Source organism: Nuphar pumila, chromosome 16 (assembly GCF_984573655.1).
Source record: "Nuphar pumila chromosome 16, dmNupPumi1.hap1.1, whole genome shotgun sequence".
In the NCBI taxonomy this organism is placed as follows: Eukaryota; Viridiplantae; Streptophyta; class Magnoliopsida; order Nymphaeales; family Nymphaeaceae; genus Nuphar; species Nuphar pumila.
In genome coordinates, this window is record NC_143264.1 from 67,007,604 (window position 1) to 67,028,803 (window position 21,200).

The 21,200-nt window shown below is 41.5% G+C and overlaps 1 protein-coding gene across 10 annotated transcripts in view; it reads left to right on the forward strand.

The window, feature by feature from the left end:
* The window catches only part of LOC149813401 (golgi-to-ER traffic-like protein), a 132,835-nt gene that overhangs the window by 25,536 nt on the left and 86,099 nt on the right, over nucleotides 1–21,200 (forward strand). For all 10 annotated transcript variants that reach the window (XM_089992121.1, XM_089992120.1, XM_089992122.1 and 7 more), the window contains one exon: nucleotides 12,517–12,598. In XM_089992121.1, coding sequence (XP_089848247.1) covers nucleotides 12,517–12,598 — 82 coding nt within the window. The remainder of the gene's footprint in view (nucleotides 1–12,516; nucleotides 12,599–21,200) is intronic.

The following is a 21,200-nucleotide window of genomic DNA, read 5'->3' on the forward strand; positions in this document are numbered from 1 at the left end:
TCGTAGCTTAAGACACAATTTGTATTTTATTACTGATTTACACAGTTAGCCTTTGACCGATGTCATTAATCAACACCATTCATCGAAACATTAGAAATCAACATCTAATATCGGGACACTAGGAAAATCAACATCCACTGATGTCACTTTCTTGGTATACCAATAATAACAGTTGTGTCTAAACACCACTCCCAGGCAAAGTTGCAAAAACACCTTAAAATTCTAGCTGACAGGTGAACCACTATATCGGGTTAAAGGCCACAATCACATGCAGAGTTTTAGTATCCTCACGATTTTTCAAAACCGCCATCCAGGATTCTCATACTGTGAAAGAGACATCTAGGAAGAAACATTAATTACACTGTTTTGGTCTCTTTTATCTTTTTATCAAAAAAAAATTCTTTACACTATTCGTTTTGCAAATCAACATGCGAAACACAACATGTCACCTTGGCCCGTTACAATATTTAACAGTATAATTAATTTAGAAAACCAATAAATTTTATGGATTTTGCAATGCATTAAACAAAGCTTAGAGCAACACCTGCTCGCGGCCCACATGGCCTACACTGTTCACATTAAACCACTTATGCACCTTACACAAAAACCACAATAAGCGTGCAACTTATGCAATCATTTTACATACTCACAAATGCACATTCATGCACACATAATAAGAATGTACATGTATAACAATTTCATATGCATATGAACACACGCTTGGAACATACATCTTGTTCTCATATTTTGTTTCATGCATATCTGATGCAGGCCAAGTTGGAGGAGTGAAAAACAGCAGCCCACCGTGAATCAGTGTGGCTCCAACTCTTTATTAATCTCAATAAGGTTCAATAATCAATGGAGAAGCAATCAACAGTAAAGACAAAGGAAAAAGAAAACAGAATGCAAAAATAATAAATGAGGAAACAAGAATGCTGAAAAGAAAAGTGACGACTGAGCCTTTTTCAATTTCTCCGCCCACGCAACCCTAGGCGTGAGCCTTTTAAAGGCTATTTAGTGGACCCGGGTCGCGGGTCCAGACTTGGATCCGACCCGCGATCCGGGTCATCTTCCATCTGCTGCTGGTTCTTGGACATGTGAACTCCACCACGCCTGGAGTAGGTGCGCAGGGGTACCTCCCTGCATCGTGGCTCCGTCCCTGCAAGTGGATCATACACGCGAGGTAGCTCATCTGTCCTTTGTGGTAGATCGGGTGGCACGATGGGTCCAATCGGGTCCTGCCCTGCATCATTCTCTCCTAGTTGGGAAGAAGTCGGCTCTGACGACTTGTTGCCACAGTAAGCATATAGATCAGCCACATTGAAAATAAGGGAAATATGCCAATCATCGGGCAGCTCAAGGAGGTAGGCATTCGAACCCAATCGCTGAAGGATCCTAAAAGGGCCATACTTCTTAGGACTTAATTTGCTATAGGTGCCTACAGGAAAACGCTCTGGACGCAGATACACCCAGACGAGTTGACCGACCTGGAAGTGGACATCACGACGACCCTGATCTACGAAAACTTTGTAGGCCTCGTAGCTTTCAACAAGTTTGACACAGACTTGTCTGTGAATGTCACGCATATATTCGACGGCATCAAAGGCATCCAGAGCTGGAGCTGAGAGATCTGACACAGGGGCTAGGTCAACGACATGGGTGGGTGACCGACCATACACTACTTGGAACGGAGATTTACCAGTAGAACAGTTAATGGAGTTGTTATATGCGAACTCGGCTTGGGGGAATACGAGATCCCAAGTGTTGACATTTTCCCCCACTAGGCTCCGTAATAAATTTCCTAAGGTGCGATTCATAACTTCGGTTTGGCCATCGGTCTGGGGGTGATACGCACTACTGAATTGAAGCTTAGTCTTTAACAGGGTCGTAACGATTTCCAAAAGTGACTCATAAAACGCGTGTCACGATCAGAAGTGATTGAGTGGAGTAGACCATGGAAACGGGCAACGTCCTTGAAATAATAGGAGGCGACTAAAGAGGCATCGATGGTTCGCTTACACGGGACAAAGATAGACATTTTGGAGAACCGGTCAACAACTACTAAAATTGAATCAACACGGCGTGGTGTTCGTAGAAGGCCCACGATAAAATCCATGGATACGTGCTCCCACGGCCGTTCAGGAATGGGTAACGGAGTATACAGACCACTATTCTGACGATGACCCTTGGACACTTGACACACATGACACCCTTGGATGAACTTGACAACATCTTTGCGCATTTTGGGCCAAAAGTATCGTTCATCTAAGAGAGCGAACGTCTTATCATGTCCGAAATGCCCGGCTAACCCTCCTTCATGTAATTCAGAAATCAACTGGAGCCTAAGGGAGAAATCGGGCACACATAATTTGTTCCCACGGAAGAGGTAACCATTATGAATACAAAAATGGGGGTCGAGGGTGTGATCTGAAGAGATGCACCCTTCCTAGACTTGGTGAAAATCAGGGTCCGTGAGATATAATTCCTTGTATAGTTCGAAGCCAATGACCTGCACTGACATAGTCATCAGAAGACTGTTCTTCCTACTAAGAGCGTCAGCCACCTTGTTCAGGGTACCAGATTGATGGCGAAGCGAAAAGGTGTACTCTTGCAAGAAGCTGACCCACTTGGCATGACGAGCACTCAACTTCTTTTGACTATTCAGATACTTCAAAGCCTCATGGTCCGTGTACAAAACAAATTCCTTATAAATGAGGTAATGTCGCCAATAACGAAGGGCTTGTACTACGGCATAAAACTCAACATCGTAAGTGGAGTATTGGCACCTGGCCTGAGTCAGCTTCTCACTAAAGAAGGCAACGGGTCTGCGATTCTGATTCACGACATCGCCAATCCCCACTTTGGAGGCATCACACTCAACCTCAAAGACTGCACTAAAATCAGGGAGAGCTAAGACAGGAGCACTGGTCATTTTTTCTTTGATGATCGTAAAGGCTTTTCCAGCTGCGACCGTCCAATGAAAACTAGTACCTTTTAGGCACTCCGTGATGGGGGCCATGAGGGTACTAAAATTTCTTACAAAACGTCGGTAAAAAGTGGCTAACCCGTGGAAGCTACGGATCTCTTCTATAGTCTTTGGGGTAGGCCAATCGACAATCGCGTGGACTTTTGCGGGGTCTGCCTTGACGCCATCAGATGACACAATAAAGCCTAAGAACACGACACTGGACGTCATAAACTCACACTTCTTTGCATTGGCATACAATTTTTTCCTCCTCAAAATACCTAAAACTTGACGCAGGTGATTCAAATGATCGGACAATGACGAACTATAAATCAAAATATCATCAAAGTAGACAACAACAAACTTCCCAATACACGGACGCAAGACTTGGGTCATCATGTTCATGAAGGTACTTGGGGCATTAGATAACCCAAACGGCATGACTAACCACTCGTACAATCCATCGCGTGTCTTGAATGCCGTTTTCCACTCGTCCCCTTCTCGTATACGAATCTGGTGATACCCGCTTTTTAGATCTATCTTAGAGAAAATGGAGGCACCAGATAACATATCAAACATATCATTCAAACGAGAAATGGGAAAACGGTATTTGACTGTGATGCGATTGATCGCGCGGCTATCAACACACATGCGCATGGACCCATCTTTCTTAGGAGTGAGTAAGACGGACACTGCACAAGGGCTAACACTCTCGCGAATGAAACCCTTTTGCAGTAATTCCCGAACCTGTCTTAATAACTCGGTGTGCTCGGAGGGGTTCATGCAATATGTAGGAAGGTTGGGTAGGCTCGACCCTGGCACAAAGTCAATGGCATGTTGAACTACCCTTGTCGAAGGTAATCCATCAGGTAGGTCATCCGGCATAATGTCGTGGAACTCCTCTAGAAGAGGGGCAACGTCCGCGGGAATGGACACTGACGAACTCATCACGGGCTTTGCCACCAGGGCATAACAATAGCCATCTTCCTGACAATGATTCAAGAAAAGCCGGTACGAGAGGCCTGCTAGGCGGGGAACTCGCTCAGGTTTGTCCACGGTGGGAAAGCCGGTCTCCTTGATAGGTAGGACTATCTTATGGCCATTAAAGGTAAAAGAGTATGTGTTCTTGCGGCCATCGTGAGTTGTCTGGCGATCAAACTGCCAGGGACGACCCAAAAGAATGTGACACGCGTGCATAGGGGCTACATCACACCACACCTCATCGTGGTAGTGTTCTCCCATGGAAAACCGGAGTAGGCATCGCTGAGTGATGGGAACCTCGTTTCCTTTCTTGAACCAGGCCATCTTATAGGGTTGGGACAACTTCTCGGTGTTGAGTTTTAAGGTAGAAACCACACTCTCAGACACCATGTTCTCGCATGCTTCGGTGTCAATGATGACATCACAAGCGTGACCCTCACAGTTGCACCGGGTCCTAAAAATGTTATTCCTTAACCATTTCGATGGGGCTGATTCGCGGGGTGTGGTCAACACATGACGGATGGACAACAAACTTTCGACGTTACCGTCGAACTCTATAACTCCCCTCTCATCTTCGTCTTCAACTAATGACTTGTCGTCACTATCACTCTCACTTGCGGATGAAGACTCTACAATTCCTTCAACAAGATGGGTGTTCCTGCTCACGGTGGGACACTTGGATGCGACATGCCCTAACTCTTGACATCTAAAACAACGAAGGGTCGACTCACTAGGTTTGGCTTTGGACCGGGTGTGGAAAGCTGGGCCTGACTGGTCAGGTTTGCTAAGGTCTGCTCTAGGCTTTGAATCACTAGGGGAGCTTGCTCCTCTGGTTGAGAAACCCGACTTAGGTCGACTGGTGGGTTCACTACGGGACGTCCTATCTTCTTGCCTCCGCTTCAGCTTGTCCTCGATGTTCATGGCGTAACTGCTGGCCTGATCTAATGTCTCAACTGTAACACAACTAAATTCATCAGAGATAGCAGGACGGAGACCCGAAATGTACCTCGTGACCTGCTGACGAGCTGTTTCCTCGATCTGCACACGCAGGGAAAGACGATGGAACTCCGCGGTGTACTCTGCTACAGTTCGGGAGCCTTGGCGCAGGGTCAGGTATTCCTTGTAGGCTCGCTCGGCGTGATCCGAAGGCACAAATTTTGACTGCATCAAGCTTTGCATTTCCTCCCACGACTGTACGCGCTCTAATCCCTGCCGCTCCCTCGATTGTTGTAGCTCCACCCACCATGTCTGTGCTAGGCCTCTCAATTGCGTAGACGCTAGCGAGACACGACGATGTTCAGCGACAGTGTGATAGTCGAAGAAGAACTGCACTGCATAAGACCAGTCAAAAAATTGCTCCGCGTCGAATCGCTCCGCGAACTCCGGAAGATCCAGTTTCACGCCATAAGTGGAGGAGTGGTCTGGTGCTCTCTGTTGTCGCGGCTCCACCATTCCTGCAGGATGCTCGTTCCAGAAAATGTCATTGTCCCATACTACTTCATTGTCCGTAGTGCGGTATTGCTCGCCGGGATGCTGGTGCTGTCGAACTCGCTCGATGGGGGGTCGACGGTCAGGGCGCGCCGGTTCCTGCTGACATTGCCTCGGTCTGGTTTGCCCGTGGGCGGGCACCATCTGCGGCCGGTATTGTGGTACTGGAATGACGGGAAATCCAATGTAGGGTGGAGGGTTCGGGTTCCTGGCGGGTAGAATTGGTATAATATGGTTGTGGGTTAGGAGTATGGTGTTGGGTTCTGGGCCAGGGTTGGGTAAACAGGTGGGTTTGGGTTTGGGTAGGGGTATGGGTATGGGGCCTGGTGGGTATATGGATGGGTTGACTCGCCCGATGGGATATGGATCGGGCCCATTCCTACACTACTCGTCGGACCCAGATAGGGATGGGCTGGATCAGAGTTCGAGTTGTGGGGATAATAGGCTTGGTTTGAACTCGATCCTCCATCCATAAGATTATGGGTCTGGTTTTGACCCGGCTCAAATCCAAACTGGAGCTCCGTCCGGGTCCGATATGGGTTATGATCGGCATGGGGTCTATTTTGAGGGTCAGAATTAATGGGTTGGTTCTGGTTCGGGGCTGCCCGCGAACTGGAACCAACTAGGTAGGCTGGGTAAGGGGTGTCTAGACCCAAACCCGCTCCCTGAGACCCAATGGTTGGTCCCAGCGAAACAGGCCTGGGTCCTGTTGTATCAAAAACTGGATTGATTCCTCTTGGGTCTGGCCCAATCAACAGGGGCTCGCCAACTCCAGCTCGTAGGGATGCGACTACAGAGCCTCCCCGAGTGGGGTCGGGGGGAAAAGGTAAGTCCCTCCCGAGCCGGGCTGACAAGACCGGGCCAGCAGCAGGGTCCAGCGTGACGCTGGGCCCCTGCCGACTCAACTCAACCTGCGACGCAGCTCGCGCAAAACCCTGCCACGATCCAGGGCCTGCAGGTGGACCCAGCGCCACGCTGGGGCCCTACAGGTTCGGGTTGGCCTGCTGCGCAGTCACTGTTACGCCTGGCCACGAACCCTGGCCTGCAGGTGGACCCAGCGTGCTGTTGGGGTCCTGCAGGCTCGGGCCCACCTGCGATACTGACGAGTTACTCGTTGCCGGGGCTGAGGTGCTCTTACCAGGGAATCGCTGTTCGCCGAGATCCCCTGGTGCTGTTGAAAGGTGTCCGGGTTATGCATGGACGCTGGAACTGCTGGGAAGGCAGCGGTAGGTCCTTGTTGTAGAGGTATCGGCTGAGATGATTCGGCAACCTGGGGACTCAAATTTGCAGACGCACCATTAGTGAGGCCTGTATCTGGTACTGCGCACGGCCCTTTGCGCGACTCGAATGCCGTCATGCGATTATCCATCTCATCCAGCCTTTTCGATAGGCCGACGACATCCCGACTCATGCACAACATATTCTCCTGTATTTTCGTCAACACCTCCATGACACAAAACATTGGATCTTCGTTGCTCGCCTCCTCACGCGCTTCGCCTTGTACCGGATCGGTTCCCGCCTCAAGAGCCATATCGCTGATGAAGGTGGAACGCCGACTCTGATACCACTTTGATGCAGGCCAAGTTGGAGGAGGAGTGAAAAACAGCAGCCCACCGTGAATCGGTGTGGCTCCAACTCTTTATTAATCTCAATAAGGTTCAATAATCAATGGGGAAGCAATCAACAGTAAAGACGGAAAGGAAAAAGAAAACAGAATGCAAAAATAATAAATGAGGAAACAAGAATGCTGAAAAGAAAAGTGACGGCTGAGCCTTTTTCAATTTCTCTGCCCACGCAACCCTAGGCGTGAGCCTTTTAAAGGCTATTTAGTGGACCTGGGTCGCGGATCCAGACTTGGATCCGACCCGCGATCCAGGTCATCTTCCATTTGCTGCTGGTTCTGGGACGTGCGAACTCCACCACGCCTGGAGTAGGTGCGCAGGGGTACCTCCCTGCGTCGTGGCTCCGTCCCTGCAAATGGATCATACACGCGAGGTAGCTCATCTGTCCTTTGTGGTAGATTGGGTGGCACGATGGGTCCAATCGGGTCCTGCCTTGCATCAATATCATTCAAGTATGCTCATGACTATGTTGATGCAACAACAAATAAACCTCAAAATTCATGTGTTCATAATATGCACGTTTATGCTAATAAGGTATTCAATTTCATGAGCATATGTGAAGCACAACAAATTTTGCCGCCTCGAGCAAGCTCTTTATGCTGCCCTCATGCACAGGACAACATTAGCATGGTAGTCGCATAAAAAAACATGCCTAACAGTTACATGAAAGCATGCATTACATTCACATGAAAACATGCATAACAGTCCAATCATAAAAATACATAATCTGACATGGGCGAAAACACACAAATTTGAATATTCAACATGCATAAATCTGCACATTCAACATGCTTAAATCTGAACATCCAATCTGAATATTCAACATGTTTAATTATGAGCCTTTAACATGTAAAAATCTGAACATTTAACTGGTATAAATCTTAATATTTAACTAGTATAAATCTGAATATTTGACTTGTAAAAATCTGAACATGTAACATGTGAAATTCTGAATATTTAACATGTAAAAATCTGAACATGGAACATGTGTAAGTCTGAATATCTAACATGTAAAAATCATGACATGTAATATATACAAGTCTGAACTTTTAACATGTATGAATCTAAGCATCTATATATATATATATATATATATATAGTTTTTTTTTTGACAACTGCTCGGCCGATTGCAGTCGGTTGGGCTTACCAGTTTGTGAATCTGCCTAAGCCGACTGTAGGTCGGCTGGGCTTAACATCTTTAGGAGTCGTCAGGGCTTAACAAAAGCCCTTTTTTTTGTACATGAGTCCACCCCCAGCTGGCAGCAGCCGACTGGGGTGTAATACATAGGTTCTGCCCAGCTGACTGCAATCAGCTAGGGTTGACAGAGTACACACTGCTCCATCAACCACAGTCGGCTGGGCGTGACAGCATGCAAAACATGCTCAGCCGACCGCTGTCGGCTGGGCACAAATGTGTTTGAGATATGCTCAGCCGATCTGTGTCCCACCTATATGTATTTTTTTTGACCGAAATCTGTGCATGCACTGGCCAAGAACCAGCCATTCACATCCGTAGATCTGGACCAGATCTGCACGTCCGTGTGGCTTGTCAGATCGGTCTAGATCTATCCACCATTGCAGGGGAGAGATCTGTCCGTACACATGATAGGGTAGATCTGTCCACCATTGCAATGGGCAGATCTGTTTGTACACATGATGGGACAGATCTGTCCTTGTGAATAGTAGGACAAAATCTAACGATATGCACCCAAAAACCTAAACAGCATGCTTAGGCTACAAGAATAAAGTTTATAGACTGTTTTAACATCTCATATATATATATATATACATAACCAATATTACGTTATGTATGTATATATATACCTAATAAAATCAGATTTCTCATTCTTTTCTTCTTTTTCCATTCCACCCAAAAAAAATACTACGGGAACTTATTTACGCTATTTTATCCTATTCGAATCGAGAGAGAAGCCTATACATTTTTTTTAAGCTTGAATATGACCGAAAAACCTCGGATAACCGAAGAGGAAGAAGGCTTCTCCTCCTCCAATATTTTTTTCCTCCTCTTCTCTTCTCTTCTCTTCCTCCATGTTTTCTCTCTCTCTCTTTTTCTCTCTTTCTTTCTTTTTTTTGTAGTTTTTATATTAGAGGGCCTCTAGAGGGTGACGCCTCCCTCTAGGGTTTCTCATATGAGGGCTGGAATTCTATCTCCAACCTACTTTCCTAATTTTTTCTAGAATTTTTTCTTTTGTTGACTTTTCCAACTCATTCTTCTTTAAAAAACTTACCTCTTTTTCTTTTTTTTCCCTTATAGTAACTACAAGACTCTTCTAGAGAACCCTAATTATTTTTTAACTACCTTATCTGAAATTTTTGAAATTTAATAATTTTAATATTAAAATAATTATTAATTAATTATTTATTATTTAATAAATACCCAAAAATTTCCAGAGGGTGCCTTATCCCTCTGGCAGTCTTTTTAACTTTAAATTTCCTTAATTTAAACCTGTATTTTAAATTTAAAGCTTTAATTTTGTTGGAACTAAATCTTGGATTTGAATTCAGATCCAAGATCCGAATCCATATCCAAAATCCATATGGATCTTGAACTGAATCAAATCTTAATTAATATGGGTCTTAGACTGAGTCCAGAGATCCATATTAACTTGGATCATACGGATCGGATTCGGTTTGATCCAACCTAGACCCGGTCCCATCGAGATAGGCCTTTTTTAAAAAAATATGATTTTTTGGATCAACCGTAGCCAAATTCAGAAAAATAAAATATCGTTAAACTCAGAATTTCGAGGCGCATCTAGCGATGTATAACTCAATTTTTGCCTCCGAAGTTTGCCTGAATTTAACCTGAATTTTGTTTGATTTTAAAGGTCAAAAATAAAAGTTTTAATCACCTATTAATTGACTTGTTTAGGTCTTATCGCTGACTAAGCCTAGACTCGAATATCATAATCTAGCATCAGACATTTTATTGATGTTTCTACAACACTTGGCCAAATTTTCAGAAATTTCAAAGTGAGTACACAATGAGATAAAGCAGTGTCCTAAACAAGCCCTAACTTGCTGGAGGTCGTATTTTTCTAATTTCTATATGGCATGGAAATCTCCAACAAGGGTTTCTAAGATGTAATAAGCCTAAACCTGATGTTTATGCCTGAGCTTAATGCAAGACAACCTATACGTGAGCTAAATCAAGTAACAAAAAAAAACTAAATAGAAGATCTAGCAAAAAAAGAAGCAAAGCAAAATAATATTGATCTACACCACACCGGTACGGATGGAAGAGTCGTTTGGACGAAAAAGGCTACTGAACGACCAATCTATTAGATGGCAGAATCTAACAGATGACATAACTTGCCAAAACTGCAGGCAGAGTAGACAACATTGTCTGCAGACACAAAAGCAGTTTTTGCCGATGCTGCAGATAACGCTAACTACAGACGACACTGTCTGCTAATGCTGCAGACAAAAAGAAAAGCTCCGCAGACAGAAAGAAAAGCCCTTAGGTAGTGTTTTTTGTGAATGGCGTTATCTGTAGACAACTAATCTGACAAAGAAAGCTCTACAGACAAAAAGAAAATCCCTGCGAACAACGTTGTTTGTGGACGACATTGTCTGCAGACGGTGATCAACCTACTGAACGACATAATATCGGACGACAGAATCAGGGAATGGCAATACAGGTTTCGTTGTTCGATAAAGAGAAAACATGAAAACTGAGTTTTTTGCAACTCAAAATTCTTTCGATAATGCAAGTCTAGCTACGAGAAATTGAAAAATAAAATGACATCCCATCGTGATCGCTAAAAACTGTTGATAAAATTTTTGGAATTGGGAAAGGTTTACTTACCCAAATTACGCAAAATCCTTTTAGAAGTGTGGGGACACTGTTTGCAAGCTTCAATCGTCCTTCGCCTGATGGGAAGTTTAAGATAGGGTAGACTTTTTGATCTCCGTAGCTTGAATCACACCATCGCGAATTCATGTATGCAAACAAATACAAAACGTGTATAAGCACCCAATCAAAAGATTATATGAAATTGAAACAAACAGATCGGGGATATGGAAAATACTTTTTTCGGACTTGAGGGTTCGCTTAGCTTTTAGGCTTATTTTGGTCGGTCAACACCTCCACGTAGGTATTAGTGTTCTTTAATAGCGTCAAGACAGAGTACTGGCAGGGCTTGAGTAGGCTTGTTCTGCAGGGCCAACACTTTGGTATCTTATTTCCAGATGTCTGGGTCCTAGGGGCCAACCCCTATTTATAGGACTCAGAATGGGATTCAAGTCACAAGACTTCTTCTAATCTGGATCTAGTCCCAATGGATTTGATCTTATCCTCAAATGGGGATAAAACTTATCCAAGAGAGTCTCCTCGGATGAAGGCTCATCCTAGAGGAGACCTCCTGCCCTGGAAAACACGCCAAATGACTTTTACACATTTGGCGCAACGGACGAAGTAACTATACCGTCCCATAGCAGACGACACTTCGTTTTGCCATCCCCAATATCGGACGACGATCCGTTCTGCCGTCTCGTAGCGGATGGCAGTCCGGTGAGCCATCCTTTAGATGGATGAAAAAATCTCCTTTGTCGTCCGAGCTTTGAGGAGTATCTGATTCCTGCTGGGTACCTGCAAACACTTGTTTTGAAAGATGCCAGTAATCGGGCATCATAAAATTTTGGTGTCTACACAAGCGAATTTGCATTGTGTCCTACCTCCATCCATATCCATGTGACATAGGTTTCACTTGATCTAGATGCGCATCTTCTTTAGAGTATTACTTACATTGGCATGGTTGGACTTGGAGGTAAATTGCTGGGATAGTAGCCAGTCAATGAGTCAGGTAATTTACACCAACTGGAGGATAGGCAAGGGGAAGGATTGAAGATGCAGTTGGAAGCGATGGTGTATCCTTACCTGTTGGCATATTTGGTTTGAAAGGAGCAATAGAGTGTTTCAGGGGCTTGGATTCCTTCCAAGAATAAGATACAACAATATTATAATTTGCGTTTCTGATTTACTTTATTTGTATCCCTTCCTTGCTCATTTTCTCTTTTAATGATAGTTCTAGTTTCCTTGAAAAACGAAAAAAGATCTGGTTGAGTCCTGTTTTTTATTTAGCCATGTCCTGAGTCAGTTTGATGATAAAAACTAGCTACCTGAACTCAAGTTGGTGGGTTTTTGAACATTGGCTCTTGTAGGCAAGTAGTAAAGTGCTGGAGTACTTAGGCAAGGAGTAAAGTGCTGGAGTACTTAATGATCTAAAACTTAAACATGGATGTGGCATTTCATTTGCGGAATCTTGGTAGCATGGCTTTAGGCATGTTTATTTGTTCTTATTCCTCTTTGCAGAACATAATTTCTGGTTGTTCATGCTGCTTGAGTGTAGTGTTGTTTTATTGAAGTACTATGGATTCTAAAATTTCAGCCTTAACTTATAACATTTACTTAGCTATACACTTTTTACATATTTCTAGGTCACTTGTGGGGCTGAACTTGCTGGTTTCTTTGTTGAGACACTTGTCAAAGGGAAATATCCATTTTGTGATGAAAAACTTGGTGAGTCTCCTACTTCTTATGTTCGGATTTGTATATTGTGTTCCAATGTGCATCATAGAGTTCTGCTATTTTTGTAGTGACTGATTGTTTGTTGGTTACTTCATTGACCTTTCCCAGAGTCTGATGAACTAGTCATCTCTCTTGCCATCCTGTTTTTCAGTATACTTTTATGGTGTGCATGCATTTTTTTAGATATTGATAATCAGTATGGATGAATATTTTTCTACATAATTGAATACGGATGTCAACACCATGGAGTACATAGGAAATGCTTGTGCTGTAGGGTATATATATTGTCTGTCCTTGCGTTCTATTTTTGAAATTTTTCGTAAATTCATGTCTCGTCCAAATTTGTGTCTGTGGCATAGGCTAGAATTAGGAGTTCCTAACAGCTAATTTGGTCCTAATGACCAAAATGCCCCTAGTGGGCAGAATATAAAAATAAAAAATAAAAATACAAAACAATATTACAAAAATACCCTACATAAATAAAACTAAGTATCTATATATGTATATACAATATATATGTGCACACACACACACACACACACACACACACACACACACACACACACACACACACACATATATCTTAACGGTGCACATTCTAGAATAATTTCTGGATGATAACTTAGTTAATTCTATTAGCATAATCAGTCTATGCATTTAATATTCTCCATCGTTATAGGTTGTTATGTTAGGGATGGTTTGATGAGTGTTACGTGACTCATGCTTAATCCAATGCCAATCCAAGCAACAAGTTCATTTGGTCAAACATGATTGCACCCTATTTTGTTCTTGGGTTGTGGATTCTGGACAGCGGATGGTTCTTTTTGTTGGAATTTTGTGCAGTCATTGCTATCCACAAGAATCACCAAGTGGCTTTAGTATACCTATTGTGATCCTTGGTCCACTTTTTCCCATGGCTTCCCGCTCAAAATTCTAAAGAGATTTTCTTGGCACTCCATCTCAATTATTTCTGCTATGAGTTTTTATCTGTGCTAAAGAGGAGAGAACAAAAAGAAATGAATAACTGATTTGGTCTCCCAATATAAACCAATTTGCTTGATATATCTTCAGTAATTTTCTCTAAATCGGACATTATTAGTGTCTTGTCGCCAAGCACTAACCATGAACATGTTCTAGCTGTGGATGATGTCCATAACTCAAATTCTGTTGTTGAAGACTAAGTCAACAAATGGTTCAACAAGGGCCTCATACGAAGAGCTTGTAGTGAAAGTGCCCTTGGCTTCCCTCTTGAAAACTTGCCCATTTCTATCCTCATGTTTTTAAGTGCTTCCATAAGTTTCATTGATTCGTCAAATTTTGAATGCAGAATATGACAAATATTTTATCCCCTAAATGCTTGGTATGGAAGAATTAAAGTCCTTTCTGTTGCAGCCATTTATTTGACCAAAATGGTATGTTGTGCCAATTGACAGTCTTAGACAAGGTTTCCTTTATACAGGATCGCTACCAGTGTCTTCTCCACTCTATAATCTTTGCTTTATGTAACTTTTTTTCCAAGAGAAAGAGAGACCAGAGATGTCATTATCTAGTCCTAAAGATCTTTCTATCGAAGATTATGAAAGCTGCTACGATCACTTATCAAATAATAAAAACCAATTCTTTTAATGCTGAGGCATGAACATTTCTCGTGTACCATTTTGGCATGAAGGTCAAACATGAATCATTCGTTCTTCAAATACTTACTAGTAATTTCAACAGTTCACTGGGAAACCATTTGGCTTGAATGTTTCCTTAGTAGGACAGGAGCTATGCACTTGTCTCTTTTCCTTTCAAGGATGTTTTGACCAAGAATTTTGATGAAAAGAAATATCTGCATAAGAGATATGGTCCAAATTGATATGATCTTTTTTGTTCTTTTTGTTCAAAAAGCAATCAAGGGTTTATATGGTCCCCATGGTTTTATTATGATAGTCAACAATACAAACAATCAAGAATCTTCAGGTCCTTTCTAATTCGGAGGTTTAACCTTTCACGTTGAAGAGCCTTGGTCTCGAGTAAAGAACAGAGCATGAGGAAGCAGTGCTAATGGAAGTCAAATTATGATGAACTGACCAAAGAGTCTTCAGCATAGAATGCTTTCTGGTTCTTCCTCTTAAGTGGATTGAGCTGAAGTTCTAAACAATTGATCAGAAGTTTTGTAAGATTGTGTTCTTCAACTCATCCTTAGAATACCTTCAAGGAAGACACTCCGGAGGTCTCTTAGGTGGAGACAGGATGTACAATCGCCATGTCAAATTAATTAGGCTTCAGTTAAAGGCTTTATTGTCAGCTCAGTTGGTTCTGATCACTCCTTTCAAGTTCTCTTGGTTTCTAATTGGCTGTAACCTGTTTGGATAGTCTAGATTTTTAAAACTGTACACTTATGAACCTTCTTGTCAGTTATATATAACTCTCTCTCTCTCACACAGACACACACACACACAAATATATATAGATAGATAGATAAAGTCACAAGAATATGAGAATTACCATGTGAACTGGACATTTCCAACATTTTTTTGCAAATCCAACCATGTAGATGTGTTCGGCATGGTGAATTTGCTAGGAATCAACTGTTGGATTGTGTATTTTCGATGAAAAATACAATTTTTGGATGCTTGAATATTTATGAAGATTATGAGCTGTTGATTTTCAATCATTAAAAGATCTTGTTTATGCATCATAATCGGAGGAGTCAAGAGTTGGTCCTATAATATCAAGCATGTAGATCACATCCGTACGGTTGGATTCAAGAAAAAATAAATAAAAATCCATGACAATCGTGGTTCAAACTTCACACAATAGTTTTCATATTCTAATGACTATATATATTGGCCACTAGAACTAGATATGAGAACTACTGTGCGAACTAGGCATTTCCAGCACTTTTTTTGCAAATCTGGCCATTTAGACGTGTTCGGCATGGTGAATTTGCAATAAATCGACTGTTGATATTGTGCATTTTCAATGAAAAAATGCGAATTTTGGATGCTTAAATTATAAATATTCTGAGCCATTGATTTTAAGGCCTTAAAATCTTGCTTATGCATCATAATTATATGATTCAAGAGCTGATCCTATAAAACCAAGCATCTATATCACATCCATTTGGTTAGATTTAAGATAAAAGAACAAAAAACCCATGAAAATCATGGGGCAAATGGTACTTTTCATATATATATATATATATGTGCCAAATGGATACTTCAAAATGCCTAATGTAATTATGTAGATGCTGGTTCTGGGTGCTTCTAGGTGAAGCCACACATGCATCCAGTATAATATATAGGATACACTGATTTTTAAAATATTGTGATACCATCGTTTTAACAAAAACATGGTGGTATGTGATCTTTAAATTTTTTAGAGCTATACATGTTACAAAATGGTATGGATCCCAATGCACTCCGGAATGCATCCCGTGAGCCATGAATACAATGTAATTAAACACACATTCATAATGAAAATACTCATAGAACACAAGACTTAAAAATAAACAATTTCATTAAGTATGGAATTCAAATAATATAAAAAAATGAAAAATTACAAAAAAACCTCACTACAACACTCAAAACGTAAAAAACTATCCATCACTCTCACTAATACAAAGGCACACACCCACTCTTTATATGGAGAATAAGAGGGAGAAGATAGGGATTGAAAGGAGAGATAGGTGAACCAATCTAGCCGTTGGACCAACAATCCAACAACCAGCCATCCCCAAGTCAACCAATAGTTGACTTGGGTATAATATATATATATATCCTAACACCCTTCCTCAAACTTACGTTGACTCACTATAAGTTTTGTTAAAGATAAGTCGACCACTTTAAAGCAAAGTTTATTTAGTCTTAAGGTTGCTTTTGGTATTTTATGCAAAATAAGGGACTCTAATCTAATTTTGTTATCTTGGCTAATCTCTATTTAAACTTAAGGAGATTAGACCTAATTGATTTTAACGAGTTCTTTCTTTTCTCTTTCTCGTTTCTGTGCATCCTCTGAGCCTCAACTTCTACATGGTATCAGAGCCATCGATCTGGGGAGGGTGATCTCAAGTTCTGTGTCAAAGTTTGAGTGAAGGGTTTTAGTTCACGTGAAGAAAAAAAAAAGGTTCATGTGAAAAGATCAAGAAAAAGGTGTGTCGTTCTTTTCCTTTCTCGAGTGGTACAGATCTGAGATCTGACAAAAGTCATGACTCAGATATGTAATCAGATCTAAAAAGTTGCGAGTGTCATGGGTCTCTGTCGACCAAACTGAATGGATACAAGTATGGGTTCTGTGCTGAAGCCGTAAAGGGGGTGACAGTAAATTTTTTTTTGGTATCATGGAGTTTCTGAAGACCGTAGGCTTTAGGTATTTCAGATCTAATAAAAAATCTGAATGTAGTGGGAATTAAATATGTTTTTTCAGTCGTGGACATGTATATTTTGGTTGGGTTTGTTCAAAACTGGTTGTTGTGAAGAATATTCACATTAAATAGTCGTGAAGCTGCACCTTTTTCAGAGATCTGATCACAGATCTGAGTGTGGTGAAGATTTAAAATTTCTGTCACCTGCGTACTTCTGTTACTCTATATTAAATTGTTGTGTTTTTTTTTTTTGGATCTTTTTATAGATCTGACACATCTGAGTGTGATGAAGACTAGATATCCTGTTCAGTCGTGGAGCCACATACTTCTATTTTTCGTTCACTCATAAATGGTTGCTGTGAAGAACATGTTATCTTCAAATTTTTTTAATTGTCTGGTTGGTTCAGATCTAATTGCAGATCTATTGTCGTGGTGAAATCTTATTATAGTAGTGGATTTGCACTGTGTGGGAGTTTATTGCAGCAACACTATTAGTGGTGACTACTGAGGAAGTGGTATTCAGTATGGGTGACGTCTCGAAATCTGATTTCAAGAATGAGGCTATTGAGGAATATAAAGCCTTTGCAAATCCTTTCTCCTATGGTTCTTCTGTGAAATTAAATGAAACTAATTATGCACGGTGGTCTAGAACTTTTATGATGTCAGTGTCTGGACATCGTAGAAAACATATACTGCTGGAATCAGAACCTGATGATAAAACAGGAAAATATAATACTTGGGACGAAGATAATGACATTGTTATGTCATGGATCATGAATAGCATTGAATCTCATATTGCAGATGGCTTAATTTATTACAATACAGTTAAACAGATGTGGGACACTCTTCGAGATACGTACTCTCAAGAGACCAATGTGAGTCGTATTCTATAAGTTGAACATGAAATATATAATTTACAGCAAGGTGATCAATCGTTAGCCCAGTACTATGCCTCTGTTAAGGCAGGCTTTGAAAGACTTAATGCTCACAGGCCTCTGTGTTGCTCAAAACAGAAGGATCATCAAGAACAGACTATGGTTGCTCGGTTCCTCACAGGTCTATCATCAGAGTTTTCAGTTGCAAAAGTCCAAATGTTAACCGGGTCTGATGTTCCTACTCTTGCTGATGCATACAATCGATTGAGTAGACTTGCCATCTCTCTTCCACAATCTCAACCTGCATCTCAGTCATCTGCTTTAGCTGTACCATCTAGTTATGGACGAGGAAACACTATGCATGTTAGAGGCAGAGGTCGTGGAAGAGGTATGGGAGGTAGAGGCAAACTCCAATGTACCTATTGTGGAAAATTAGGACATTTAGAAGATCGTTGCTGGGATAAACATGAACGACCAAGTTTTTCTCCATTGAAGCCAAATGTTCCAAAAGCTAATGTTACAAAACTAGAGATGGAGTGTGAAACCAATTCTCCTAGTGAATCTATCACTCTTAGCCGTGCAGAATATGAGGAGCTGGTTTCTTATCGTCCTTCAAGTTCTTCTTCTCCTGTTGCTGGTGTGGCCTTCTCTACTGGAGACCATCTTTCTCCCCATGATAGTAAGTGGATTATTGACTTTGGTGCATCTAAACATCTATGTGAAAACTCTCAAAATTTTTCAAATCTAAAGACTATTACTGCACATCAGGGAGTCTCATTAGCTGATGGGAGTTCCTCCCCGGTTATTGGTCAGGGAAATGTTTCTATATCCTCTTGCAGTTGAAAAATGTCCTTCATGCTCCTTCATTTCCTCAAAGTTTATTATCAGTGAGTTGCCTTACAAAAGAGCTAAATTGTAGAGTGATATTTGATCCTCTGTGCTGTCATTTTCAGGATTTACTGACGGGAAAGAAGATTGGTGGAGGCTATGAAGAAAATACAGTCTACTATCTACATCACCCTGTGGGAAACATTTATGCTGTAGTCGATTCTTCCTCGAGTCCTGTTCAGTGGCATCGTCGTTTCAGACATCCTTCATTGTCGAAGCTTCGTCATGTCATTCCTCAAATTTCGTCTACTACATCATTCCAGTGTGAAGCATGTCAGTTGGGCAAGCATCATTGGAGTTCGTTTCCTTCTAGTCAGAGTCAGTCCAGTCATAAGGTTTTTGAACTTCTTCATGCGGATGTATGGGGCCCAGTAAAATTCCTACCAGGACCCAATGTCGTTATTACCTTGTTATTGTTGATGGTTTTTCTAAGTTGTCTTGGGTGTTCTTAATAAAAGAAAGATCTGAAGTTCTTAGTATCCTCAAATCATTAGTTATTGAAATAAAAACTTAGTTTGAATCTATTGTCAAGATTATTCGCACTGATAATGCTCTTGAATTTAAAACCAAAGCTCTATTACAATTTTATCGAGACCATGACATTCAACCCCAAACCTCTTGTGCCTATATTTCCCAACAAAATGGAGTGGCTTAGAGAAAACATAGGCACCTCCTTGATGTAGCCCGCACCCTTATGATTCAATCCAATGTTCCTGCTTCATATTGGGGTGATGCGGTTATCACAACTTGTTATTTGATCAACCACATGCCTTCTTCATCCGTAGAAGACCAAATTCCTTTGCAAATCCTGTGTCCTAATGAATCTCTCTTCTCTCTTTCGCCCAAGGTATTTGGGTGCGTTTGTTTTGTGCACAGACTCGGACCTGACCGTGATAAATGAGCCACTCAAGCCACTAAGTGTATGTTTATAGGCTATCCAAAGAATCAAAAGGGGTATCAATGTTATGATCTGATTTCCCGTCGGGAGTATGTCAGTGCGGATGTATCTTTCTTGGAGTCTATTCCATATTATTCCAGTAGCAAACCGATCAAGATGACTAATTTCCTCTTCCTGTTCCTCCTTTTCCTTTGGAATCGGTGCCCCCATTACCGAATCCAACTCCACCTTCAACTCCACCTGGCTCATGGTTTCACAATCCTCCATTGGTGTATGCGCGTAGACCTCCACCTCCTCCAGAGTCTCCATCCTCTTCTTCTCCTGAGGTAAGTGTTCCTGATAGCAATGACATTAATGTTGATGATAACAGGCCAATAGCTCTACGAAAGGGGACACGACAATGTACCTTATATCCTATATCTCAGTTTGTGTCAGATGCTGCCTTATCTGCAGAAACTATTCCTCTGAGTTATCAAACGGCTATTCTTGATAGCCGGTGGAAGCCGACTATGCAAGATGAAATGAACACTTTACTATCTCAACAAACATGGGACCTTGTTGATCCCCCGGTGGATGTGGACATCGTTGGATGCAAATGGGTATATACCATTAAGTACAACTCAGATGGTTCAATTGAAAGATATAAGGCCAGGTTAGTAGCAAAAGGTTATACTCAGACATATGGTGTTGATTTCTTTGAGACATTTTCTCCTGTCGTGCGGATGAGCACCATCCGTCTTGTTCTCTCGGTAGCTGTTCACCATGGATGGAGTTTGTGTCAACTAGATGTGAAAAATGCCTTCCTATATGGGGATCTGTCTGAGACAGTATACATGCAACGACCTCCTTGAAATGAAATGGGGATCTTCGAAACACGAGCTTAGATTAACAAGGGCAAGTGTCAAGAATGACACTAAAGCATAACCCTTAAAAAGGGTATAACTGGAAACAAAATAAAAATAAAAATGTATTCTTTATTGATATGAAAAACCAATTGCTTAAGAAGCATTGGAATACAATACAAGAGGGGTTGCACCCCTTTATATACACAGCTGAAAGAGGACTCAATAGAGCTGTTGGACACAGTGTGTCAGTCCAACAACTCTATTGCTAGTCAAGTCTGGATAGGACTTGACTAGCAAGAGTCATTCTAGTTCAAACTGAACTAGATGACATAAAGACAAAAAATAAAAATAAAGGAAAAAAATTACAGAAAAGAAAGAAATGAAAAATGTATTTATATATATATAATAATATAATATTATTATATATACATATGTGTACAGTTTTACATTTTAACACTCCCCCTCAAACTTACGGTACAATGAGCGAAAGTTTGTCTAAGAGAAAGTGAAATCGGGGAGCAGCGAGAGGCTTTGTAAAGAAGTCTGCTAACTGATATTCTGAAGTGACATATGGCAGATCAATTATCCCGTGTAGATATTCCTCTCTGACGTAGTGACAATCCATTTCGATGTGTTTGGTGCGTTCGTGGAATGTTCTGTTACTGGCAATGTAGATCGCACTTTTGTTGTCACAACACATTTGTGAAGCCTTTGTTGCTTCAGCTCCCATGTCAGCAAG